Genomic DNA, 25,327 nt, shown 5'->3' on the forward strand with positions numbered 1-25,327 from the left:
GCAAATATATTGTTGTCTGTAATTTATTTCTTTGACGCGACAAGTACATGCTTATGTATTGGGTCCAATGGTCAGGCTTATCAGAATAACTCATGATTGCATATGCACAATACATTATTAAAACTGCAGAGTATGTGAAACCCAGTGACGCCATTAAACGATTGAGACAATGATAGTAATCAATGAAAAGTCCGATCCGATCATCTTATCACCACAGACAAATGAAATATTCAGTTCAATGGTCCACTTTCGACAACTACAACATTGCATTGAATTTTCAAAAGCAAATTATATAACCTTCGTATGCTGCACAGCACTAAACTTACATGCATTATCCATGAGTATTACAATGTGTATGACAATAATTTCGAATGTATTTTTATAAACCATGAAGTGCATTCCAACGAAGTATGAAGAGCAAGTACAAACAAATTGATTTATCATGTAGCATGATTCATGTTTGAATTAATTTTGCTAATCCTTTCATACCATCAATTATAAGTATGCGTTTTCATTTAAATTGACCTTTACTAAAGTGTCCATAGATTGTCCACTTTACAAACTATGTAAAAATATTTATGGGACAATTATAACTTTGATATGCAATAAATTATAGAACAATCTAAATAGTCGTAATAAGCATGTATTAATACTTAATATATATTGTTTATATTTAATATTGTTCACCGCGACTTTTATCTAACAATAAGATCACATCCTGGTAAATATTTGCTGCAATTTATCCAAAGCTCGAGTTTGTTTCATAATTTGATGGCCCAATAGCTGAAGGATTGCTGGCCAAATTTTAGCGTGGGGCTAATAAATAAGAGGGGCCAAAGACGCCTGCCTTCGTTGGCGAGCTTTCGATGTGCTTAAGACTTCAAAATGCAAATTCGTACAGATTTGCATGCGTAAGTCCCTACGCTCTCAAATAGTTTAAACATTGCATGCAATTTGAGACAAACTAATTTGTGGGGATAGATAAGTACACTTCATTTGCCTATTTAACTAATAAAGATAATGTGCCTGCTTCATTTTGTTTAAAAAAATGGCTTCTGATTTTCACTTTCTAAATTACTATTGCTTCTCTAGATATTCGATTTGTCAGTTGCTGCCACTTACAGTACAATTCATGTGGATTACCTCCAAATATTTTGTGCTACTCACATAAATAACTATCCTTAACTGCAATACATTACTATGAAAAGGATCGTCGCATCGACACTTGTTTGGTCAACAGCAATAAACTTATGGCAACCACATCGTGTGGGCATGCACAGATATATCAAGATGACAAAAAACAATGCTGCACTTTTAGAAAGGAGGTTGGACCTTATTTACTCTGATGGTAGTTGCATCTTGCATGCCAATTTTTTAAGGCAATGAAAATCAAGTCAATGCAGGGGACGTCTTTAATTAGGATTTTCCAAGTAGTAAGCAAACCATGCGTAGTAAGTAAGTACAACAATATGCAATGTGTTAACGGGTACAATCCCCAAGATTGTGAACAATGTTACTGCAAGTCCGCATTTGATATATTCCGATTCCTTCGTTGAGTTATTGTTGGACAATTATCGCTACTACTTATTTCTTAATCATAATAGAAGGTGCAAGGTACTTTAATGTCAATTTACATATGGAAGGATTCCCATTTCATAAAGCAAAAAGTAACGAACTGCAGGATTCAGTCATTGTCAATTAATAGCTTTTTATGCATTTGTGATCTTGTAATTTATAATGTTAAATAAAAATTTTCTCGGAGTAGTTGACTACATTGTGGTTGCGTTCTGTCTTCTATTTTCACTTTTCATTGGTGTATTTTACGCAACGAAAGGAAGGAAAACCAGCAACAATGACGAATTACTTGTTGGTAACCGAAACATGGGGTGAGTTTTCCTCACAAACACATAAGTATTTTTATAATTTACAGCGTTCTTTTAATTAAAACATGAATTAGGGCAATTCCAGTGGCAGCATCTATTCTTGTGTCCTATCTCTCAGCAATCACCATTCTGGGTCTGTTTCTATTACGCATTTTGTTTAGTTGCATATTTTATTTTTACGCTTAGATTAGATCACAGATATACGGCTTTTGATCAATCTGAGAAAAGATGACAATAAAAAATGAATGAAACGCTGGAAATTAGGTTATCCATCCGAGGTATACACGTACGGATCTCAAGTATTTCTCATGACCTTGCTGGGCATCGTTACCACTCCCATTGCTATTTTCATCTTTGTGAAAGTTATGTACGACTTGAAATTGACCAGCGCCTACAAGGTTAGTTACGTATTTGATCCGTTGAATGGGGTGTGGCAGACAAAAGATTATGTATTTATTTATTGTGCACGTGGTATTTTCAGTATCTCGAACTTCGCTACGACTCTGTTGTGGTACGATGGCTGGGGTCGCTGATCTTCATTTGTCAACTCCTCTTCATCAGTGGCATCGTTCTCTATGCGCCATCAATCGTGATGGAGACAATGATGGGGGTTCCACTTTGGATGTCGGTCATAGGCGTGGGCACCATCGGCACCATTTACACCTCTGTCGGTGGGATTAAAGCCGTGGGTAAGTCTCGAGCTACAAATCTTTCTCAGAATTATTTTAAACGCAATCAAATAAAAATATAATTTTTTTCTTAGTTTGGACTGATGTTTTTCAATTTTTCATGATTTTTACTGGAATGGCTGCGATCGTTGCGAAGGGGGTGTATTCCTCGGGGGATTTGGAGCAATGTTTGAAATTGCTGGAAATCGTGGCAGATTGGAATTATTTAAGTAAAAACATGAATAACATGAGTACACACAAATTGTGCAATGTTACTTAACATGGGTGTGTTGTTTTAGCTGGACTATTGACCCCTTCATGCGACATAATACATTAAACATTATTTTGGGAAACGGATTTTCTGGACTTCTTTTTCTCACACATCAGCCAGTTCTACAACGATATTGCGGTCTGCGCTCGTTCAAAGATGCTGTAAAGTGAGTATCCAATTAGGTCACCAACAAAGGTTTTTGCAGAGAAAGCACATTTAAAATGTTTTGAACATGTATGATGTCAAGCTGTTCTAATGTTCTCTTAGATCAATTATTTGGAGTTATATTTTTGGTTTCCTCACAATCGGTCTGGTGATTCTGACTGGAATATCCATTTTCGCCCACTATGCCGATTGTGATCCTTTAAAGTCGCATCAAATTGAGAAAAGTGATCAGATTGTTCCATTCTTTGTAATTCAAGAGCTAGCTTTCATCCCAGGTTTATTTTTATTTTCAATAATTAAAATCTCAAACGTTAATCTCAAATTTTAATATAAATAAAATAGGAATGATGGGCTTGTTTGCTGCAGTAATATTTAGTGCAGTTCTCAGGTATGTACTTATCAGTGTACAGGAAATGCTATTTAATTTCCATATATGCAAATAACTGTCTATTTTGTAGTACAATATCGTCCACATTAAACTCACTTGCAGCGGTTACATATGAAGATTTCCTGTCCAAAATTTCATTCTTTAGGAACATGGGAGATTTTGGGCAGACTTGTACTTATAAAACGCTATGTGAGCTGCTTATGCATTCGGATGAAATCAGATTAGTTGAAGAAAATATGATTATAATGCATAAACTATTACTATTCTATTTTTGCAGCCGTGATGTATGGAGTTATTTGCGTAGCATTGGCGTTTTCTGCGGAACACTTTGGAAGTATCTTCCAAGCAGCAATTACGGTGGTTGGGGCGGCAATCGGGGTTCTGGGATCTGTCTTTTTAACGGGGGTCTTCATGCCCTTCGTGAATAAGCGGGTGATTATCAGTTAAATAAAATGTTAATACATGAGTTTTGCACATTATTTAAGTTGGTCCGTTCTTATGTTGTTAACAGGGAGCAATTTCTGGTCTCGTCGTCGGAATTTCTGCAATGAGTGTTATTACAATTCAGGCTATTCTGATACAAAAAACTCACAGCTTCCAGCCCAAACTGGACGTGTCTATAGAACAATGTTCAGAGTCAGTTTACGAGAATTTAAAAAATGCAACTTTGGACACTTCCAAAAAGCTCTTAGGAGTCGATGATTTGTAAGATGCGATATAAATATGTGTGCCTGAATTTCTTGATGTAACTCTATTGGATTATTTGACAATTGACTAGAAAGTGGCCCACTAAGTTTTTTACCGTCTCTTATATCCTATACTCATTTATTGGAGGAATGATTACAATCATAGTCGGAGTTTTGGTTAGCGTCCTCACGAATGGTAATATTAGAACTGAAGCACTTGTATTGTGTAATTGCAAATTAAAAATTAATTACTAAATTTGGATGTAATGTACAGGTTGCAGGGATGCGAAATATGTCAGTCCAGAATTTTTACACCCATTAATCAGGCCAAAGAAAGCAAGCGTTCCTCCAGTATCGATTCCTAAAGCACACATCAACAGAGGATTCATTGATTATGGTGATAACATGCAAATGTCTACACGCCCATCGCAGGTCAACAAAAGTCAGGAATGAATGATTTAATGGGTTATATGGAAAATCTAATAACCAAGTCTTAAAACGAAGTAATAAAGGAAACAGGAGTTTTAAAAGTTAATTAATTATTCTAATTTGAATTTCGTAATTTTGTGATGACAGAATGATCGACTTCATGAATTATTTACTTGTGTACTTGGGTTTCTTGCAGAAACAAAAAGCACTGTAAAAACTTGTGCACGTGTACTTCTTCTTGTTGGAGGAACATTATAGTTCTAAGCATGCATGTACATATACCGACGAATTTCTGGATGGAATTCTTGAACGTCCTCATACAATATATGTATGTAATATTTAATTATGTACATACCTATGAATGAAATGAATATGTATGCTTTGTACATCTAACTTTCAATCCACAATAACAATGATTGACCATGCTTTCTGACTCAAGTGTTTTTGTGCATATTTCAAGGACAGTGCTCTGTCAAATGAGAAAATGCTCATAAATGATGAAAATCCTAATTACCCGGAGGCAGTGTAAATTAGGAACGAATATGATTATCACCGCAGATGAATGAATGAGTAATGCTGCATGATGAAATTATATATATGTACACATCTCGAACAATCTTTATCATGGTCATCATTATCCTTTACGAACGTTTACTTGAATGACGATGCAAAACTTAGAACCCACAACCACTAAATAATTAAATTACCTGGCAATCCATATAGCTCGATTAGGTATGGATCGATTGGGTATTTAGTCGGTGGATTCTCTCGACATTCTTCACTCGTCTGTTTTCTTTCAGTAGAAGCATATAGCATACCAATTTGTGACATTCTATCAGGAAATTTAATATTCATTAATATTAATTTATTACGAATAATTTCATCTTCAACATGGCGTACAAACTAACTTACTTCAACATGAGGGGTCGAGCCGAATGTATTCGTATGATATTTGCGGCTGCTGGAACCAAATACGAAGATAATCGCATCGCATCTGAAGATTGGCCAGCGGTGAAAGCAAGTAAGGGGAGCATCTTGAGCAAAAGGTACGATTTTCGCTAAGAAAGATTATCATCAATATTATGTACAGGTACCCCGTGGGGCCAAATACCCATACTGGAAGTTGGGGATAAGACGCTTGCCCAGACAATCACTATCTGTCGCTATCTTGGACATCAATTAAAATTATCGGGAAAGGATAGCTGGGAGGCGGCCAAATGTGACGAATATGTCGACGCTGTGAACGATCTGTTCAATGGTATATAAAATATGCACAACTAAATTGCTATAATTATAAAGAAAGGTGGATTAGAATGTTAAGGTAGAACCAATTTCTTAAATTTTCAGAGTGGGTCAAGTACTTCTTTGAAAAAGATCCAGACAAAAAAATCAAAGCCCACGCAGACTTCAAAAGCGTCCCACTCCCAAAATATCTCTCTAAATTCAACGACATCCAGAGTAAAGTTGATGGGCCGTACTTGATTGGAAAGGACCTCACTTGGGCCGACATTTTTATCGCGGACAAGCTTAATCGTCTTCAAGAAACTGAGGGACCAGATGTGCTAGATCCATATCCCAACCTTAAGGCGTTCAAGGAGGCCGTACATGCCGTGCCCAACATAAAAGCCTACGTCAGCCAGCGCCCCCCAAAATGAAACATTAAATTTATGTGATCCAGAAATTTCCCATGTACAAGTAAATTGGCAAATTGTGCTTTATTTCTAACAAATTATAAATATGTGGATGTATTTGGGCCGGAAATGAATTTAATAAAATTATTAGAGTATTAAAATAGCATGCATTTTTCATAGCATTGATTCTTCGTTGGTATGGATGAGATTGAGACATGTGAAAACAAGTTGAAAACAGGTTGTTACTGATTAAAATTAACATTTGAGATTACAAACATGCCATTTTGCATCTGAGTTGCCCAACAAATGAAAATCATGCAATGTGTTAAAGTATACTTACACCAATAAAAACAAAGATTGCAGTTCTCGCTCTAGATTCAACATCTCGAAAAAGGTGAGAATTTTTGGATTAATCAGGGTATTTTACTTGATGGATCTACGTATTATTCTAAATTAAACTATTTGTGAAGACAGAGTGAATGGAGTCCAGTAAAACACGCATTTTCATTAACAATTTGTGCAATTTTTAAGATGACTTCGACATCCTCAGAAGGATTCAAATGCTCAATTTGTCTAGAATTTTATTCAGGTTGGTAAATATTTCTACCAAAATGGTCAATATTTTGTGGTGACTTAAAACGATTTTTATAGGCAGCAGTTTCAAAGACTACTTTGTTAGCACTCCAGGAGGTCATGTCTTTCATCATGCATGCATCAAAAAATTGATCGAAGCAGGTCATAGCTGGTAAATAAATAATTAAGTGTTTTAATAAAAGTGTGTAAATAATATTTACTCCACCTAAAGTTGTCCCATGTGCCGAGAACATGTCAACTTGGAAAATTTAACTCGACTTTACGGAATTGATCCCTCCTCATCTCGGCCTGAAAATTCCTCAAATAACCAAAGCACATTTGTAAATCGGAATAAAGATGACATTTCGGGCACTGGAAAACCGTGAGTTCTGCAACATGTACAATAGGACGTATTTATGAAAGCATCCATGAAAATAAAATCGTCGTTGAAGCTTCCTTGGGGTCATAATTCTCCAATTGGATGAGGCTTCATTGGAAGCTTCAACGACGACATGTGATTTATGCATACCCATATTGCAGAGATTACGTGTTCAAGATTGTTCTATTGGGAAATTCTTCTGTTGGTAAATCTTCATTGCTTGAACGATTTACGGTAATTAAAAAATGGGTATTCCGGCATAATAAAACACCAGATTATTGTGAACTCTTTGTATAGACGGGAGAATTTAAAGGTGATATCAGTGCAACGACAGGATGTGATTTGGTACTCCGAAAAACTTTGTTAATTTAAATTCAATGAATTTATGGGGTTGTAACAAAACCGATTACTTAAACAGTGTTTCCGTACTCTTGAAATGGGAGGCCGGTTAATCAAGTTAACAATTGTAAGACTTCTGACTTGAATTTTTCAGTATATAAATATGTACATCAAATTATCAATTAAATTGTATCATGTTGACACTTAACCATCATCTTTTCTGATTTTTTTAACAGTGGGACACTGTTGGTAAGATTACAGAATAACCAGATTGTGATGAACTTGGGTAAATTCAGATCAAATAGTTAATCAATTCATTGGGGTTAGGCCAAGAAAAATTTCGGTCTATTGCCACCAACTGTGTTCGAAATGCCCATGGCGTGATGCTCGTGTATGATGTGATGGATGTGAATTCCTTCTCTGCAATAAGCGACTGGATGAAATTCGTGGATGACTATGCTCCCTCTGATGCAAACAGGATTTTGATTGGAAACAAGCTAGATGTGGGTGATCAACGGCGAATGGTTCCTCAGAAACATGGAAAAGTAAGAACCATTATTTCACATTTGTTTAGTATACCGTCCGACAACGGGATATGTAATTGAGCAAAATCTTACTCAGGCTCTTGCTAACAAATTGAAGCTTTCATTTTTTGAAACCTCTGCAAAAGAAGCAAACAACGTTGAAGCGGCCTTTCGCTGTCTGGTGGGAGAAATTATGGAGAATACGGTGCTAAATCCAGCCTCGGAAAATTATGACGATTATGACGATGGTCATACTCGGTATTCGGTGGCAAGATCTCGATCGGGGTGTCGACTTCATCTTCCATATAGACGTGATGATGACCATGTAAATGAGCGCCACGACGGGACGCCAGAATGCCTATGCTAACGAATCCTAATTATCGTTTATTGTAAGGCTACAAATTAAGCGGCATGTTCTTGTCATATACGTAACATACCCGAAACAATATATCGTGCTTTTATACATCGTTGTTCCAATGTAACCCATATTTTTTTAATTCGTTCGCACAATAAAATAATGATAATAATGTTCAACAAACAACTCGGAGTACAATTGCAACAGCCTACAACTGTTCCTCTAAATTTAGGTATGAAGTGTTATTTTACTTCAGTGATACAGATTTTTTTAGAGTTCTCATTTTTTGCATTCGTAGGTAGAAATGAGATAGATGCAAAGTTCTCCATTTCATAAAATTCATAATGATAACTCAAGAATCGTCGCATCAATAATCAGTCCATACAACATGTACAAATACTCTTCATGAATATCTGGCACATGAGCGTATGACTCATCACCAGTAATCTACGTTGCATAAAGTAACTTGAAAGGCAAAAATCGGACCTTGTGTAAAGCCGAAGTGGAGCAACCAACCAACACCACCAAACACCATCACGCAACATTTGTACACATTGTTTAACTCAACCCTTTCAACTCTTTGGATCCTTTAAAAAGCTTTCCCCAATGAAAAAAATCAAGTTCTAACTTGTTTTCGTCTGCATCCAGGAACGTGAATAGATATTTAGAGTGCAAGTGGTGATTGCAGACTCGTCTGATTCAGTCTCATTCTGCATTTAGATTTTTGCAAGCACATTTCTCCGATCCAGCTTTCAAGTAAGTAATAAAGAAAACTCATTAGTTTAAAAGAAATTCTCAAAGTTCTTCCAGTCAAGCGAAATTGAAGTAATTACATAACATGGGAAAGTGCAGCATTTGTCAAGAATCTGGGCATAACAAAACAACGTGCTCCCGACGCCTACAGAAGACCACTCCACTTCAGAAAATAACTCTGAATGGATTGAATGATACGCCAAAAACAGCCAATTTCTCGACCAATTTTCCAAACTCTGCAAAAACACAAGTATCAGCAACGACTTATAAACCAGAAATAATGCCAACTCCATTAAAACCTCCTTTGACACCAAAAGATGAGAGGGATAATAATAACAATAATAAATCACGCAATCAACTCACCGAAAAAGTCATGCCCACTCCCGTAATTTATAATAATGCCATTTATCCTGCTCAAGCTAAAAAAATTTTGGACAGAATAGAAGCAGGGAAGCAAAGACAGGGAGCAACCAACTCTAAAGAAGTGGATTTAATTAAGAAACTTGAGAAGATTCCCATTCCAGAACATCGTGCAGTTGTTGAAACCACTTCAAACTTTTGTACTGGCTGTCACAATCAAGGACATATGAAAGACAAATGTCCATCCCCCATGACCCGGATGCGTAACGACCGCTACGACAAGAAATGTGGTCATTGTGACCAATATAACCATAATATCAAGACATGCCAGAAACTGCTAAAACAAAAACTTCATAATGATGAAGAAGGGGAGGAAAAGTGCAGCGGACCTGGTTCTTGGCTGAATTGTCCAGCAAGAATTAGATTGAGGAAACCTTTGACCCCAACCGATGGTCCAGGTTACATTTACATGTACACTTACCTCAAACCAAAGAGTGAGGAAGATAAGGAACTTTTTAAGATTGGGATGTCAAAGAATGAGGAGGGCAAGCGGCGGATTGAGGTGCAAGAGGCGAGGAACAAGGATCAGTACCGCGTTGTCTACCACGAAGAGACGCCATACAGGTTTGGAGACATTAAATATTTTGAAGGTAAAATTAAGGTGTTAATTTCACTCCATGATTCTTGCAGGTATCTCACAGAAAACGTGATACACCTTCAGCTGAAGGAGATGAGAGAACCACGTGAAGAGGGGGATGGAAGGACAGAATGGTTTCGTGGAAGTCAGGACAGTTTCCTACGAGTGATTAAGGATGTCATCAAAGAAGTTCGATTTGCAATACGAAACGATTACTTTGCTAATATTCCCATTGCAGATGCAGCAGGCTAAAAGCCCCTTGTAAAAACTTGCACAATTTCTTTTCTCAAGGGCGAAAAAATTGTACCAAAATCTCAATAGAATATGTAGTAGAGAAATATATTATAAATAAATATGTACGTATGTGTGAAATAAAGTGGAATTAAATTTTCCTCGTTGTCAAAATGTGTGATATTTTTTGCCAATTTTGAGAATTTTAAATTTTGACTCAAAATGGAATATGGGAATAATTCGATACTTATGCAAATCAATCATAATATATCAAGGAAATTTACGGATATATCTAATTAGCATTTATTGATGTTATACTAATCGCCAGAATTTTAAATCAATAGTAAATAGGTAATTTTAATTAATATAAAATATGTACCATACGACAGAATGGTGGATTATTGATAACTACCAGGAAAACTGAATTGCACTTTCTTGTTTTTCGGTATACTCATTGGGATTGAAAAATTTATAGAGTCCAATAAACGCCTCCGAGTAATCGTCATCTCCAACGAATTCAGAGGAGAATGTCCGGTTAGATCCGTAGTATCTAAAATTGCCATAAATGAACTGTTCCAATATTGCATACTTTTACATGGAGAGCAAAAACATATAAAAGTTACTCAACCTGTTGTTTATAGCCCTATTTCCACCAGCAACATTATAGGCCGAACCACTTTCACTGCTTTCATAAAACGTAAAGAACTCGTGAGCTGGCGAATTCTGAGTGTGCACTCGAGTTAAATTCAATTGGAAACTTGACAACTTTTTCTTTTCATCATGTGGATTGATGATAAAAGTTGCAAATTCGTGATGAGCTCGTTGAACGTCTCGAAGAAAGTCAATCTTTGATGAAAATTGCCCTGGCTCTCCTGTTTTGTGATAATGGAAGTATTTGATATTTGGTTTCCGAATTCCATTTCCTTCAAATTGAAGGAAAAAATTTGGCATAGAACTTGTGCGGTTGTAAGCCAAGGTTATGAAGAACACGTCATTTGCATGTTTTGAGTGTGCATGAAACTCAATGGATGACGAATTCCTGTTGCTCGACCACAATGGCAACGAGCTAGTAAATTGTTCCTCAAATTGGACGAGCGATGCATTATTCGCAGCAAAATGATTATCTCCGGCAGCCAGCAAGCTTTGCATTGATGTCACTGAGAATTTGAAATCATTGGCATTTCCGTCTCTCAAGAATAGACGAAATCGAGTTTTGTGGTCATTCGTGCGAACTGTCCAAATGCATCGAGTTCGATTATTACTTGAGCGGTGTGGAGCTTCTTGAAATCCTGTGGTTTCTCCCTTGTAGGAAATTATCCCTTTCTTCCCCACGAGTACCCCACCACACAAACCATCTACATAAATATGATAAGGATAGAGTCAAATTGTAGGAGAAGTGAAGTAAAGCTTCCTATTTATGGACTGGTTACCCATATAAACGCACTGGTTGAGGTCCTCGTTAATGCTGGCATATTGAACTAAGGAAATAATAAAAATAAAAATGACAAGAATAAGAGTCCTACGAATGAAGTTAAGAAAGTAAAGCCTGAGCCATAGTCACAGTCCGCTTCTAAATTTTTCTCGGATGACCCAATTAAGGAGTACTAACGCCAATTTCTATTCGTCATAGTCAAAAAATTTCCCTGAACCTAGCACGCAAAATTTCATCTTTTTAGACCACTTTAAAGATCCAGTATGACCATTTCGCAAGGAATTCGTAAATTTGACCTCGTATTCTTTAGTCTGATGTGCCTTGCACCGATGCCGAACACAAACTTCTTCTACCATGCACTTTTAAAAATCAGTGGGGGTCATGTTACTGGGTTCTTTTAAATAATAATTTCAATATTATGACATTATGTTTTCACTTTAGTACACAAATATAACCAATGCCCTAAATATCAGCCTTCTATGACTGCAAAATATTCTATACCAAATGACCCCCACTGGTCAATAACTTGACCTATTTTGTCATCTTCGAACTTAACTCCTCATTTGCCCCATGTGTACCAAATTTCAAGTCGATGGGACAAGTTAACGAGAGTTATCGCGAAACAGACAGACCGACAGACGGACATGAACAAATCACTCGTCAAGATTTTTATTTGTAAGCACTTGCAATGTTTTATATTTCGGGTGGAGACTTGCTGCAAGATATCATGCTTCGACTGATTGCAAAATTGAATAACGGTATTCCAAAAGCGATCAGACGACTGCTGGCCAACAAAGGATTCCGAGAGTTTGGTTGACGTCGCATTTTCAGTGACCACCCCAATTTTGCCAGTAAGAAGGTTTAGTAACTGTTTTAGTTCTGAAAAGTGTGCTGTGTTCTTTCGGTCTTGTTGCTCCAAAATACCCTTTATTTCGTTGGTCTTGACTGAAACAAGTAGTAGTGATATATATATGAAACCCGTTAATGTACGTTAATTTAAATACCCTCCAAGGTTGTGAGGGACGAATCCAGCTTCTGAAGTAAATAATTTGGAACGCTCTGCAAAATAATGCAATTAATCAATCAAGCCTATCATAGATCGAGGTAGTTGATAATCTTCATTTTACCGTTGATCCGTCTTTCGAATGAAGAATGACCAAAATGAAGACTACAATACTTGATGCCTCCATGATCTCGTCTTTAATCCTCCAGGTCTGGTTGGAAACTAATATTTTTTTTTCAGAAAGCAGTAATTGCGATACAAATTAGTAGCTAGAGCTTATTGCGGTTTTTTGTTATGCAGCTTATTTATTTATTTGGCTGACCCCGACATTCGTGTCCGACATGCAGTATGTTGAGCTGGTGTTAATGTATTTATTTTCTGCTACCATTAACTTTCATTCATTTTTAAGTGACATTTATTAATTTATTGATATTCATGTATGTATTTAGTTAGTATCGCGTATGAAATATTTACAAGAATAATCACCGCAATTTGTATATGCATGCATAATGTACTACACACGTTTCTAGTAAGATTTGTCAAGATTTAAACAAGGTTATCTTTAATATATTCCAACCATATAACTATTTAGTCTTCTTTGACGTATGGAGAAGGTACAACAAGTGTCATCAATTGAATAAGTTTAGTAAATGTTTCTGAAATAGATGCGTTCATTTAAACCAATTTGGTAAAAGTAATAATTTACAGTAATTTATTCAATTAGGATTTTATTGATTCTTACCCATGCACGGAAGTTGATACTTTTTGTATACGAACGGATAGTAAACGATTATCCCCAACACCGTGAAAGCTAAAGGGCGGTTTACAGGTCATGTTTTTCACGTGAAAAATTTAGAAAAATTTAAACCTTACCTAAGACGTACAGGTACTCAAACGTTGGTGTGCTCACCAATGGAGCAATGACTAGAAAGATTGATATTAGAATGGCAACGATTGGGATTATCAGAGGAACCTGCAAGAACAGAAGGGGTTAGCTCGCTTATGCCATAGAATTGAAAATTTGGTGCAGAAATTCACCTTGAAAACTCTTCGAGCATCTGGCTGTGTTTTCCGAAGAACGAGGACACTGACCAAAGCAAGAGCATAAATAATCCAGGATGCGAAGCCGAAGAGGTCAATCAACTTGTTAATACTGCTATTGAAGATCATTGGGAGAGCGAGAATCACCTTTGAAAATGGAACGAAATCAATCATTTTATATGACGAAATGCAAGATGTACGGTAAATTGGTAAAAATGGGATAAAATACATTGAACATAATGGCGATTGTAGGTGTCAATCTCTTGGCATGAATGTAGGACATCACGTCCTGCAATTTTGAATCAAATAATCTATATTATAAGCTGGAAATGTCTGTTGGCAACGGAAGTGAAAGTGATTTTCCGTGACGGAAGTGAAAGTGATTTTCCGTGACGGAAGTGAAAGTGGAGAAAGTTAAGTTTCGAATGGCGCGAGAATTCAAAATAAATTAAATTCAAAAAATTAAATACCAGAAGGTGTGGTACTCTTTGTATGGGCTTATGGGGGTGGTGGTTATTTAGGGTGGTTATCTGAGGGGTGGTGGTTATCTGGGTGTGGTGGTTATCTGAGGGATGGTGGTTATCTTGGGGTGGTGGTTATCTGGGTGTGGTGGTTATCTGAGGGGTGGTGGTTATCTGAGGGATGGTGGTTATCTGGGTGTGGTGGTTATCTGGGTGTGGTGGTTATCTGGGGGTGGTGGTTATCTGGGTGTGGTGGTTATCTGAGGGATGGTGGTTATCTGGGTGAGGTGGTTATGGTTATCTGGGTGTGGTGGTTATCTGAGGGATGGTGGTTATCTGGGTGTGGTGGTTATCTGGGTGTGGTGGTTATCTGGGTGTGGTGGTTATCTGGGTGTGGTGGTTATCTGGGTGTGGTGGTTATCTTGGGGTGGTAGTTATCTGAGGGCTGGTGGTTATTTAGGTGAGATAAGTGGGCGGCGAGTAGTACTGTGCCCAAGCCCAGCCCAAGCCCAGCCCAAGCCCAATCACTCCTTAGAGTTATATTGAAAATCACAGAAACTACCCCCGTACAGGAGACGGACTTATACCCTAGGAGTAAGTGGTCACTCCGCTGCGGATTGGAGTAGGAGTGGAGTGGGAGTGAGTCGCGAGCACACCGAAATGTCACTCGACTGGATAAAGTGGGAGTAAGGTCCCGTTACATTAATTGAGTACGACACCGCATCGTGGTTCATAGTTTGAAGACGGAGGTTTGGGGTTTTACTTAATACAATTGTACCTCTAATTTAATTTAACAAACACCGTGAATAAAGAAAAACGGAAATATTCTGACGAAGGCACTAGACAGTCAGAATATTATTTATTTTACTTCGACGTGCTATTGTACTCAGTGAGTCTACATTAACCTCCCACATCGCAGCGAAATAGTCAAGATAACCACCCAAAATAACCACCATTTTACGACCATCCCAACATAACTACCATCAGACATTGAATTTTTTAAATTTAATTCGTTTTTACTTTTCGCGCCATTCGAAACGTGACTTTCTTTACTCTCCCTTGCGTTGCAGATAATTTTCTTTCACTTCCGTTACCGACAGATATTTCCAGCTTATAATTTTCACTCGCCCGGCGAGAGACGGGCTTATACGCTAGTTACAAAATAATGTGAAGTAGAGTATTAATGTATATTATCGAATTGTGGCTGTGGGTAAATACTTAGAGGATTGTAAAATTATAATATTAAGTACCACCATGTGTCCATCTCTACCGGCCACATAAGAGATTCTATAATTTTGGATGAAATTATTTGGCATCACATTTTAATAGAATAATTTTCGTTCAACTATTGATTTATATGTACATACCTGCCAGCCGTAAACATGGACCCGTTGGAGCTCCCGATCGTGGACAAGCACACAAGTACCGGAATTACCCACTTGAAATTGCCCAACATATCGTTACCCACGTCCTATATACATATTACAATATCAATAATGAGGTCGATTTCCCGTGTATTAAATGGTTTGAAACTACTATTTGATGTTTATTTAGTCTATTTTACTTACTACTGCAACTGCCTCGGACTCCATCATGGCATGTTTATCCAGTACGGTGAGATAGGACAGGTTGACCAAAATGTAGAGCACCGTTGTAATTGGAATACCGAGCATTATGGCCAACGGCAAATTCCTCTCTGGGTTCTTTAGCTCTTCCGTCACCTATTTCGGAAAAATATTGACAACTCCTACTTTACAAAATTCATACAACTCCACTGAAATATTAGGTCTCTTACAAAACAAAAAATATAATATTAACAACGGCTAAAAATCATCAATAAAAATAATCAATCGCTACAGTTAATTCTCTTACAAAATTCTCTTACAAAGCAAAGGTTGTTCCACCCATCGTATGCCCTGGAGGAAAACGGTAACGAAAAATTAATTTGCATGGTTTACAGGCATCTTCGACAATCATCACGGCATATGTAAATACATACCATAATCCACTGTAAAACGAAACAGCAATCGTCCCGTAATCATGAGAACTATCTGCCCAGTCCCCACTAATTGCTCCAAATTGTCCATGTGCCATGTTGTAGATTCCAATAACTATAATGATAATCATTGTGGCTATCTTTGCTCCAGTGAATACAATTTGTACCCTACAAGTTTGAAGGATACTTATCAGTCATCCTACAAATGAGCACGTCTCTGTACAAAGCAATAACTTAATATTTACCTAGTTGCCCCATTTACGCTCAAAATATTTACGGTAGCAATTGCACCTATGTACAAGGTATATATTAATTAATTTAGCCATTGAATAGATAAATAAATACCCTAATAATTCATTTAGGGAGTGAAAGTACACAACAGCGTTAAGCATTGCAAATAAATATGCCGGATTTATGAAAAACAACACAAATTAAATTAACTATGAACATATATTAATGGGGAATTGCTAACCTGCAAAACAAACCGCAAGCATCTTTTTGCAAATGTCATACTGCCAGGTGGTTACAAAGTCCTCGCAAAATTCAAAGTAGGTCAGGAATGGAGAAAGTGCGTACTGTCCGAATGCCATGCCGCTGATGGAGAGAGACGAAGGTTTCAACAGTAGCACAGTCAACTAATACCACGAGAACATTTAATTTTCTGATTAAATATCTTTCCCTTGATTATGTATGAAATTTGAGCATTTTACTAACCCACGCAAAGAGAAAAGCTGGTAACTCCCCAAAGAATCGATGTAACGGTGCGAATGCAGCCATGTAATAGGCATGCTCGCCCCCACTGCGCGGTACGACCTGTTAGAGTGCAACATTATAAACAAAATATATAATTTTGTGTGTGTAATTTTGTTTGGACGCATATCGAGCTAAAACATGTACGTTGTTAATTTAATTTATTGATCCTCTACTTCCTCTGGGTTAACAGTAATAATAACCATAATATGGTACTCGTGAGCAAAATTAATTGTGTATTGTATTTTTACTCACCGTTCCCAGCTCGCAATAGCTCAATGCCGCTGGAAGACATTAATTTAATAGGCTCATTAAGTAACTTAAAAATATGCAGAAAATACCTGAGACTTGCAGAAATATCTAATTTACACTTACACAAAGTCGCCAAAACCCCACATAAGAACCACACCACGAGACTCACAGCTACAGAACCTGTTTTATGCAACAGGCCAGAAGGACTTACGAATATCCCAGAACCTAATCAAATTGGACAACAAGATTATTACTGGAATTGTCATTTTAAGGAAGAATTTGTAAATTTAAGACAATTATGTATACCAATCATGGTGCCCACAATGAGGGAAATTCCGCCTAGAGAATAAATCAGAGCAGTAATAGTAACATAACATAATTAATTAATTAATAGTAGTTTGTATAAACCAGCGAGTCCTATCTGGCGTTTCATGCGAACTGTTCCATCACTTATCACTGGAGGTGCTTGGGCATCCGGCTGTTTTTTTTCGTCCAAGTTCCCATTGGACATATCACTTTTCATCCAGGTTGAATCGCCTCCCCCGTTAACTTTCTCTGGTTTAGTCTGTTGGACACTGCCATTGTCACTTCGAGGAGGCAGAAATTTCGGCTTGGTTTCAGTATCTTCTAATAAACCGATAGAAACAGAAGACTCCGATAAGGATTTGTTCCCCTTTTTCTTGTTGTTCAACATTACAGGTACTAAGATTTCAGGTTTGCTATGCGCGTTGCAGGTACTAAATTCATGCAATCACAGACTTGCCTCTGATTGATTAAATTAAAGATCAGGCGGATAGATAATCTGGATATGAATGTCTCGCCTGCTCTGCTTTAAATTCTCTAAAAATTATTGACGAGATGATGGATAACCTTCATCCACCTTAATGATTGACAATTAAGCCGAGCTATTGTTTATCCCAGGAAAATCACATAGAACAGTTATAAAAAATTTAGTATGAACTATGATTAGCTGTTGGAGCATGACACTCTAATGCAGACGAGAGCACCTGCATTTTAATTACATGCAAATGTGTATCAAGCAAGATGAGAATGAATAGAAACGGCACAACATGCACAACAAGTGAGTCCTATTATAATTCGACCTATGACAATTATGGCCATGAACTTTAAAAATATTTACTATATTATCAGGTACTTTAAAATATAAATATAATTTCCTTTCCAGCCTGTTTTACTAAATATCAAGATTTTGTGACTCTGTCCAGATTGTTGTTTCTAATTAATATGCAGCTTATGCGTCCTCCGACTTTGAGCGGCTCAATCGATATAAACAATTAATTCTATAAATAGTGAAATATCGATCGAGATCAACTAGTTGTGCTTGAGCAATTCATAAAATTGCAAAGGTACTTGTAGTCCTATGTATATAATCTTGTGGGCCATGTTCACGTGTATATATATCCACCTACTTAGTTCGACATATGATTTGGGTGAGGAACCTTATGCTTAAAAACTATGAAGTTAACCAGAACAATTAAAATGATAGGAGACAGCAGCAGATGTCTACCACCGGGATAGACGAGGAGAAAGTACTGCCACAAGTTAGAGAAAATAGTTCCCGGAATTCTGCTGCTGACATTTTGACGACATTATCATACATATGAACGTACGTACGTCTGTCTATGTATCCTGTCGGACTGGATCGGCTCTTGCCTTCAAACTTTGCTATGGACTGCAAAAAGTCTCATTTTATAACAAGAATAGAATATGGCAAAGTTATTTAGTTGGGAAAGATTCGCACACATTTTGGTTTAGCTGGCTAGCTGCTGGTTGCGAAAACCCGGAGAAGCAACTTGAGACTGTTCAGTGGTTTGGTCTTTTGCTGCTGCTTTTAATCTTGAGACAACTTTGTCTCATCCTCGCATCCTCATTTACTTAGGATTAGTACAAATCTAATTCCATGTAACCCATGCTATTCTCATTCTGCATTAAGGAATGGCCATTTTGAGGTTGAGATTTTGAAAATTCATGTTTGCCAAGTATAATTTATGATACATATTATTACTTACAGAAATATGTGTATCCATATAATATCATTGATATTGCAACTAATTGCAATGTAGGTAGTTAAACTTACTTAAACCGTAGTCAAATGCAGGGTTTTCCATGTCTACCACTTGCAGAATCTTCAACAAGTTTGACTTCACTGCTGGACAGAATCAGCTAAACATTGACGAAGGTGGAAACGTGTCTTGTGTCCCCAATGAACTCTTATCTGTTCAGAATTCATATAAATAAATGTAATAATAGTGGCACTTGATAAGAAAACCTGCACTTCAACATATCAACAAGACCAAGCACATAATGTCTCCAAAAATGTTAACATTCAATAATATTTATTAATAGCACAGTAGCTGCGTTTGTATTTAAGTATATGAGACTTTGACCAGGTTCAACTTGTCTGGGACAGCGAATAATGTGTGGTTTTCAAGCACGCATAACACCTTTACATAAATTCTATTACCGTTACAAAATAAACAATTGTTAAGAGCTATGTAAAATCACTTCACTTTTAAGCTCTGCCTACAACAGAAAAATGAGAACAGTCATTAGTCTTTCTTTTACAGCCCCTGCCCTGCTAAGAAAATTTGCAAGTGATTTCTTCAACCACCACTTCGAAATTACTTAAATGTTTATGAATTAAGTGATACCTAGCAAAGCTGCCTCGATCAGATATTTGTAAATTATTTTGTACACTAATCCATGCATGTGCATCACCATACAAAATGCACTTGGTTATAACACAAACCCAGGTTCAAGGTATTTACAAATATTTATTACACTACATACACTTTGATGTCATTGCATATGTGCATGGATCCGTTGCTTCAATGGTCATCCGAGTATTAATGCAAGTGACGTCTCGAGGGTATTGTATTGTTGGATGCTATTATTAAGTATATTTGTATGTATCAGGTTTTTATTTGTACCACGTTCACTTCATTGCACGCAGAGGAACAAATACCCCACGTCTTATTCGTACTCTCTCAAATCCGGTCTCGTGTTAGACCAATTGCAGTAAAAATAAATAGGTGTGGTTAGTTTTGAGGTATCTTAAATTCCAAACACGGACATCCACGGGTAATTGAACCAAGAAGACGCTCTTCCTGATTAAGTATTTTGATTTATTTACCATGTAAAAGTTGCTCTAATCTTCAGCCACCTTCTGAAATCCACGTATTTAAATAAAGTGGACTGCTTTTACGCAAGCGGAATTGTTTATCAGGCTACAATTAGTCGAATATCCAGCTCTGATGCAATTTAAAAACCTTGCCATAATTCTGAAGGCTAGATCTGAATTAATATACAAGTGATGAATACTGAACACATTGTTAATTCATCGGGGAAAAATTAAAATCTCACACGAGAAAGATCACGAAATGTCAAATGTGTCCAAAATCCAACTGTGTGAATTAAGAATTCCTAATTTAGGTAATTGTACGTGCTTTGAAATTTTGTACCACATCAATCAATCAATGAGTACTTATCCATGTCTGGTCCACAACAATATAAGTTACAATTCTAAATATACACATTTATTCTTGCTATAAACTGACAAAGATAAACTAAACTAACATTCCAGAATATATATCTTATACATATAGATTTATATAATAGCACGCAGCACAATTTGTATGACCTTAAAATTTTTGATTAGCAACTACAAGTCTACTTTGACACAATTAAAGTCTCGCATTAATTGCAATTGCCTATATACATATTTACAACATAGAAAGCTTCTTATTTTTCCTATTTCCAAAAGTAACAGATGAGTCGAATTTTTGATCCAATTTGATATGCAGTCAAGAAAAATTTTAAAGTTTTATAGTAATTGTTGTGAATAGAATACCCGATTCTCTTTGATAGATACATACATGTAAAATTTAGAAATATACGGACGACAAAGTTACGGCGACGGACACGGTACAGCTCAGTTTCAAATTTAGTAATAGTTGTAGATACATACATAAATAGTATATAGTCACAGTTCAATAGAGAGAATTCGTACTTGTTTTTTTTTGTTTGTAAAATCACTCGTTATTTTAGTCCCATCAAGTGATACATAAATATTTGCACGACATTAAGAAGATGCAACATTGATTATTAGTTAAAAATTTGCAAACAGTATATAGTCACAGACAGTTTGTTGCTTATCAAATCTCATTTCAATCTTTTTACCACAGTGCAGTTCAGTTCCTATCAAGAAGCTCATACAGCGTGTTGGTCTGTTCTGAGGATAGGAGGTTGAATTTTATAACAATAAACAAATTAGTATGCAGTGAATAATGGAGATAAATGTGTATAAATCCGTTTGTATATCATCTACTTATAAATAGTCACACGTGCGATGCTCTAATAAATATACCAAGTAAATATTTACAAAAAAAGGAACTGACAAACAGAGTATTGCAATTTTGACTCAATGTTGGCTGATTCACTAACATATTTGTAGCGTTCCATAAGACATGCAAATATCACACTATGCATAAACAATATTAATAGTTAAGTAATAATATACTTCGTACGAGTAAATTAAAAGTTGAGTTGGTAAAATTATCGACGTTACAAACGGGTTCACTTCCTACACAACATTTCCTCTTCGAGTTTTCTTTCTTTGATTTGAATGGAATTGCAAAATCCTAATTTAGTTTTTCCAAACGAATTAGGGCCTGCCGAAGTAGGAGTTTCTCTAAAATAAAATATAAACAAATGTTTAACAAAAATAATTATTTGTAGAACAACTGTCGTAATTGTACGTTTTACTAACCTTCCGATATTTTTCATTCTCATTTTACATTCTGGTGGCATCTCTTCTTCGTCATCATCATCGTCCACATTAAAAACAGAAGCAATTTTGGGTTTCAGAGCAGATGCAGCTTTCGAAGCAGGTTTCTACATAAATACGCATTAGACATGAATTTTTCACCAGACTTGAAAACATAAAAAAATATCCAATTACCACAATTGGTTGGATCATTTTTATTTGAATCCCAGAAGCAGCAGGAGTTTTCGGTGTTGATATAAATCCGTTTAGGTAGCAATTTTTGGGATCTTGACATTTATTATTTATAGGACTTCTGCTTCGACTTTTTCTCTCCTTTTGTTCCATCACTGGATGATGGTTATCCCGTGTTCTTCCTTCTACATCCCAACGACTTTTTCGCTTCTGACTACGATTGTCCTTTTCATCCGTTCGTGAAGACCTGCTATTACTACTACTACCATTATCACCATACCGTTCTTCTCCTTTCGTATATTTATTATTGTAGGATGAGTAATTTTTTCCCAAAGACGAAGAGCTCCCTGGAAAAGTTCTGAACCATTTAACAAATAATCTTTCTTAGGATAAATTAAAGGTCAAAAAACAAAAACTATTGCTCATACCACGACCATCGGATGAGGATGCTGTATTGTACATTTTGACCCGTCACTCGGTTAAAGTTGAGTTATATGGAGCTACATCAATACGCTAAATACCCAACTACAACTAACTAACTACTAAAAACCAAAAAATCAAAATTTCCGAAATAATCTAGTGGGACGGGGTTGAAGCTGGACTGTTGACTGGGAGTGTTGAATGGGGAATTTGAGCTGGGTGGGGAGGAAAAGAGGCAAAGTGAGATTGAGACAGAAATGGAGAACTTGAGACGAGCAAGACTAACATTACCAATTAAGTTTGGTATATTATACTGTTATCTTGAGAAAAATGAAGAGATGCTGAATTTAGGTGTTTTCAATCTTGGGTGGAAGAGGTTCCTGAGGGGGTCTCAGCAATAGTCCAGAAAGAATTGTTCAAAACTTCTCTAGCCGTGATGCGCTCGTTCACGTCAATTACCAACATTTGACTCAGAAGGTCGAAAAGTTGGTCCGCTTGAAATACAGATCCAATTTCCTAAAAAGAAAACATGAATTGAGACCATTATAAACGTACACGTGTTTTAAGAGAATAAGTAAAGATTTAAGTAAGGAACATAGCATACCCTGAATGAACTTTGGCTCACGTGTCGTCGAGCAGACATTGTCGAAGCATCATATTTAAGCCGTCCTTGGTCATTAAAGCAAGATAACATTGAAGCTAATCCGAAACTGCAATGTAATGTAATACAATATTTTACTTTGTTTTGCCAATTGTTGCTGATTGGAGAGTGAGTCAACTATTATTATAAACTCACGTGACTGGTAGTGGTCCAAAGAAGCTCTCGTATTGAAAATATTTCTCAATTTCGTTTCTGCAGTTGAAGAGCAAATTTCCCGTAAAGATCTCGAACAGGGTGCAGGCGGCACTCCAAACGTCTGATGAAGGGCTGAAGCAGCTTTTGTTCTCCGCTTCACGGTGGTCCCTGTTCCAAATGGCGTCGAGCCCCATTTCGGGGGAGCGGTAGGAACGAGTTGTCGCTATTTTGGTAGCTGTCGTCTCGGACGAGGACGCCGCACTCCCAAAGTCCAGGATCCGGATGTCTGTGTTTCGCATCCTGTTCACTTGTAGGACAGGGTCAAAGTCGAACGCTGGGTTGACGAAGGCAATGTTGTCAGGCTTGAGGTCGTGGTGAGCGATGCCAAGTTGGTGGAGAAAATTAATTGCATTTACGAGTTGAATCCCAATTTCGCGTGTTTGTTCAAGAGAAAATCCTTGGCGTCTATTTTCATTCTGAAATATAGAATAATTTCATTTGTATAAAATAAAATAAAATAAATATAATGATAGAAAGGAAATAATATTGATAGGAAATATAGGAAAATAATAAACTTACCAAAACTCTACCCACACTGGGGCCAAGAAGTTCGTAAGCAAGCAGAAGGTGATTATGGCTGGTGAAAACGTGATGCAAATGGACAATGTACCTGCACATCCAATAATAATAATATCAGCCTTGTCATAAATAAAATAACTAATCCACCGAAAATAATAATGAACTTTGTTAAATGTGTTTACTTTCTAGCACTTTCAGGGTTCTGTCTAAACAGGGTCCAAATTACTTCTACCTCACGGATCTGGGCTACTTTTCCAGTTTCGTTGTGCTTGGTCTTGATTATCTTCACTGCTCGTAAACATTCACTGGAAAATAACAGCATTCCAAATTAATAGCATTATTATCAAGACTCATTTTCGTGAATACTTCACTTTAATAATAATTAAAATATTGAATGTTACTTTTTCACATCGATGGTCTTGTACACATTTCCGTACGCACCCGAACCGATTAGTTGGCACATTTTGTCTGTAAGCAATAAAATAATCAATTACTCACAATTCAATTGGCACGTTTAATTCTTTTAAAACATTTCTTACATCTTCCGCCGACCAAGATATTCAAGGTAAGAGGTAGCTGGCTATTGTCTGTCTCGTCGCCCGCTAATTTTTTTATGAAAAGATCAATTGCAAGGTCATTGTCGAACGCCTGAAAATAAAAAAAATGAAATAGTCGACAAATTAAGTAAAATTTAACTCGAATGGTTAGAAAATTAAACCCAGACCAGACCTACCATTTTGGGAATTTCAGCTTCTGGTTGACGAACACCCAAAATGCCCAGCGTCTCGTCCTCTGACAACTCGAGAGGAGGAGAAGCAGAGAAATGATTCGAGTTTGAGGCTGCGATGCACTCCGGGCTCAAAGGTGATAAGGGCTTCATTGTGATTGGTCCTTGGTTTCTTATCACTCCGTAAGCGTGGTTAGTATGCGTCGTCAGTGAGCGTCGTCAGTGTGTGATCAATTTGTTTGACAAAGGGTAGGATTAGTTTCGAATTCTATTCGGCAATTCAAAATGTTTCGTGTCCGATGGGGTAATATTTATTTATTTGTTTATTTTCTGGAGGAGGAGGAGAGCGGAGGAGGAGATGTGTCGTGCGCACTTTTCACGAAGAAATGACTCGCCAAGACTTGATTGTGTTGCATGCAGTAACCTCTCAGAGCAAGCAGACACACCCACTGAATCTGTCAACTGACCCTTCTTGTTTGCTTGCGTGTGACCAGCACCAAAGGGTCGGGGCTGATGCAAGCAAGCAAGCAATCAATCAATCAAACAGGCATGGATTTTTTACGAACACGTATTCTAAAAATGATGGTTCCCAAAGGATAATGAGTAATATTGGTTGAAGA

At 36.9% G+C, this 25,327-nt stretch overlaps 9 protein-coding genes across 15 annotated transcripts; 5 read left to right on the plus strand and 4 right to left on the minus strand.

Moving 5' to 3' along the window:
• The first annotated feature begins 1,881 nt into the window (after positions 1-1,881).
• Positions 1,882-2,676, plus strand: LOC110852045 (sodium-dependent multivitamin transporter). The gene is made up of 5 exons (XM_035853693.1): positions 1,882-1,886; positions 1,958-2,016; positions 2,148-2,281; positions 2,365-2,568; positions 2,647-2,676. Exons 1-5 carry the CDS (start codon positions 1,882-1,884, stop codon positions 2,674-2,676), a joined length of 432 nt encoding a protein of 143 aa, XP_035709586.1.
• LOC110852595 (sodium-coupled monocarboxylate transporter 2) lies at positions 2,436-4,923 on the plus strand. Of its 3 annotated transcripts, none has more exons than XR_004835331.1 (11): positions 2,436-2,572; positions 2,647-2,781; positions 2,851-2,988; positions 3,090-3,262; positions 3,330-3,375; positions 3,446-3,564; positions 3,653-3,807; positions 3,887-4,080; positions 4,154-4,257; positions 4,336-4,591; positions 4,687-4,923. XR_004835331.1 is itself a non-coding variant. In XM_022100698.2 (10 exons), exons 2-10 carry the CDS (start codon positions 2,738-2,740, stop codon positions 4,512-4,514), a joined length of 1,152 nt encoding a protein of 383 aa, XP_021956390.1. In that variant the 5' UTR covers positions 2,436-2,572; positions 2,647-2,737; the 3' UTR covers positions 4,515-4,915. The 3 variants fall into 3 exon arrangements, 1 of the variants encoding a protein (XP_021956390.1); XR_004835332.1 differs by having other exon boundaries at positions 4,336-4,564; XM_022100698.2 differs by having other exon boundaries at positions 4,336-4,915.
• Positions 4,924-5,225: 302 nt separating this feature from the next.
• LOC110852599 (glutathione S-transferase 1) lies at positions 5,226-6,285 on the plus strand. The gene is made up of 3 exons (XM_022100703.2): positions 5,226-5,511; positions 5,581-5,748; positions 5,838-6,285. Exons 1-3 carry the CDS (start codon positions 5,382-5,384, stop codon positions 6,143-6,145), a joined length of 606 nt encoding a protein of 201 aa, XP_021956395.1. The 5' UTR covers positions 5,226-5,381; the 3' UTR covers positions 6,146-6,285.
• Positions 6,286-6,414: 129 nt separating this feature from the next.
• On the plus strand, positions 6,415-8,477 carry LOC110852597 (ras-related protein RIC1). 3 transcript variants are annotated; one of them, XM_035854022.1, is made up of 10 exons: positions 6,415-6,515; positions 6,592-6,710; positions 6,773-6,866; positions 6,927-7,076; positions 7,235-7,307; positions 7,371-7,418; positions 7,492-7,539; positions 7,649-7,661; positions 7,740-7,957; positions 8,034-8,477. In XM_035854022.1, exons 2-10 carry the CDS (start codon positions 6,653-6,655, stop codon positions 8,301-8,303), a joined length of 972 nt encoding a protein of 323 aa, XP_035709915.1. In that variant the 5' UTR covers positions 6,415-6,515; positions 6,592-6,652; the 3' UTR covers positions 8,304-8,477. The 3 variants fall into 3 exon arrangements, with proteins under 3 accessions (XP_035709915.1, XP_021956392.1, XP_021956394.1); XM_022100700.2 differs by having other exon boundaries at positions 6,448-6,515; positions 6,596-6,710; XM_022100702.2 differs by lacking the exon at positions 6,415-6,515 and having other exon boundaries at positions 6,549-6,710; positions 6,773-6,856.
• Positions 8,478-8,641: 164 nt separating this feature from the next.
• Positions 8,642-10,453, plus strand: LOC110852596. The gene is made up of 2 exons (XM_022100699.2): positions 8,642-10,028; positions 10,095-10,453. The coding sequence occupies exons 1-2, from the start codon at positions 9,130-9,132 to the stop codon at positions 10,291-10,293; spliced, it is 1,098 nt and encodes a 365-aa protein (XP_021956391.1). The 5' UTR covers positions 8,642-9,129; the 3' UTR covers positions 10,294-10,453.
• An 89-nt stretch (positions 10,454-10,542) lies between these two features.
• LOC110852594 lies at positions 10,543-13,019 on the minus strand. Its single transcript, XM_022100697.2, has 6 exons — positions 12,832-13,019; positions 12,709-12,763; positions 12,392-12,649; positions 11,703-11,750; positions 10,901-11,627; positions 10,543-10,822 (listed from the first exon to the last, which is right to left on the minus strand). Exons 1-6 carry the CDS (start codon positions 12,892-12,894, stop codon positions 10,681-10,683), a joined length of 1,293 nt encoding a protein of 430 aa, XP_021956389.1. The 5' UTR covers positions 12,895-13,019; the 3' UTR covers positions 10,543-10,680.
• Positions 13,020-13,108: 89 nt separating this feature from the next.
• On the minus strand, positions 13,109-20,332 carry LOC110852592 (b(0,+)-type amino acid transporter 1). 2 transcript variants are annotated; one of them, XM_035854020.1, is made up of 19 exons: positions 20,019-20,332; positions 19,306-19,443; positions 17,616-17,834; positions 17,514-17,546; positions 17,331-17,432; positions 17,211-17,239; positions 16,920-17,018; positions 16,678-16,840; positions 16,451-16,496; positions 16,209-16,373; positions 16,095-16,125; positions 15,778-15,930; positions 15,577-15,680; positions 15,460-15,496; positions 13,978-14,037; positions 13,746-13,895; positions 13,581-13,680; positions 13,450-13,518; positions 13,109-13,363 (listed from the first exon to the last, which is right to left on the minus strand). In XM_035854020.1, the coding sequence occupies exons 2-19, from the start codon at positions 19,334-19,336 to the stop codon at positions 13,296-13,298; spliced, it is 1,659 nt and encodes a 552-aa protein (XP_035709913.1). In that variant the 5' UTR covers positions 19,337-19,443; positions 20,019-20,332; the 3' UTR covers positions 13,109-13,295. The 2 variants fall into 2 exon arrangements, with proteins under 2 accessions (XP_035709913.1, XP_021956387.1); XM_022100695.2 differs by lacking the exons at positions 19,306-19,443; positions 20,019-20,332 and having other exon boundaries at positions 17,616-18,781.
• A 1,471-nt stretch (positions 20,333-21,803) lies between these two features.
• Positions 21,804-22,647, minus strand: LOC110851804 (PEST proteolytic signal-containing nuclear protein). The gene is made up of 4 exons (XM_035853694.1): positions 22,614-22,647; positions 22,189-22,568; positions 21,997-22,121; positions 21,804-21,918 (listed from the first exon to the last, which is right to left on the minus strand). The coding sequence occupies exons 1-4, from the start codon at positions 22,645-22,647 to the stop codon at positions 21,804-21,806; spliced, it is 654 nt and encodes a 217-aa protein (XP_035709587.1).
• Positions 22,403-25,230, minus strand: LOC110852046 (dual specificity protein kinase CLK2). 2 transcript variants are annotated; one of them, XM_035854021.1, is made up of 10 exons: positions 24,714-25,230; positions 24,520-24,628; positions 24,382-24,448; positions 24,163-24,285; positions 23,981-24,071; positions 23,402-23,877; positions 23,210-23,315; positions 22,897-23,121; positions 22,614-22,820; positions 22,403-22,543 (listed from the first exon to the last, which is right to left on the minus strand). In XM_035854021.1, the coding sequence occupies exons 1-8, from the start codon at positions 24,858-24,860 to the stop codon at positions 22,963-22,965; spliced, it is 1,278 nt and encodes a 425-aa protein (XP_035709914.1). In that variant the 5' UTR covers positions 24,861-25,230; the 3' UTR covers positions 22,403-22,543; positions 22,614-22,820; positions 22,897-22,962. The 2 variants fall into 2 exon arrangements, with proteins under 2 accessions (XP_035709914.1, XP_021955702.1); XM_022100010.2 differs by having other exon boundaries at positions 22,614-23,121.
• Between the last annotated feature and the right edge of the window lie 97 nt (positions 25,231-25,327).

This window comes from Folsomia candida, unplaced genomic scaffold (genome assembly GCF_002217175.1).
Source record: "Folsomia candida strain VU population unplaced genomic scaffold, ASM221717v1 Fcan01_Sc007, whole genome shotgun sequence".
Lineage (NCBI taxonomy): Eukaryota > Metazoa > Arthropoda > Collembola > Entomobryomorpha > Isotomidae > Folsomia > Folsomia candida.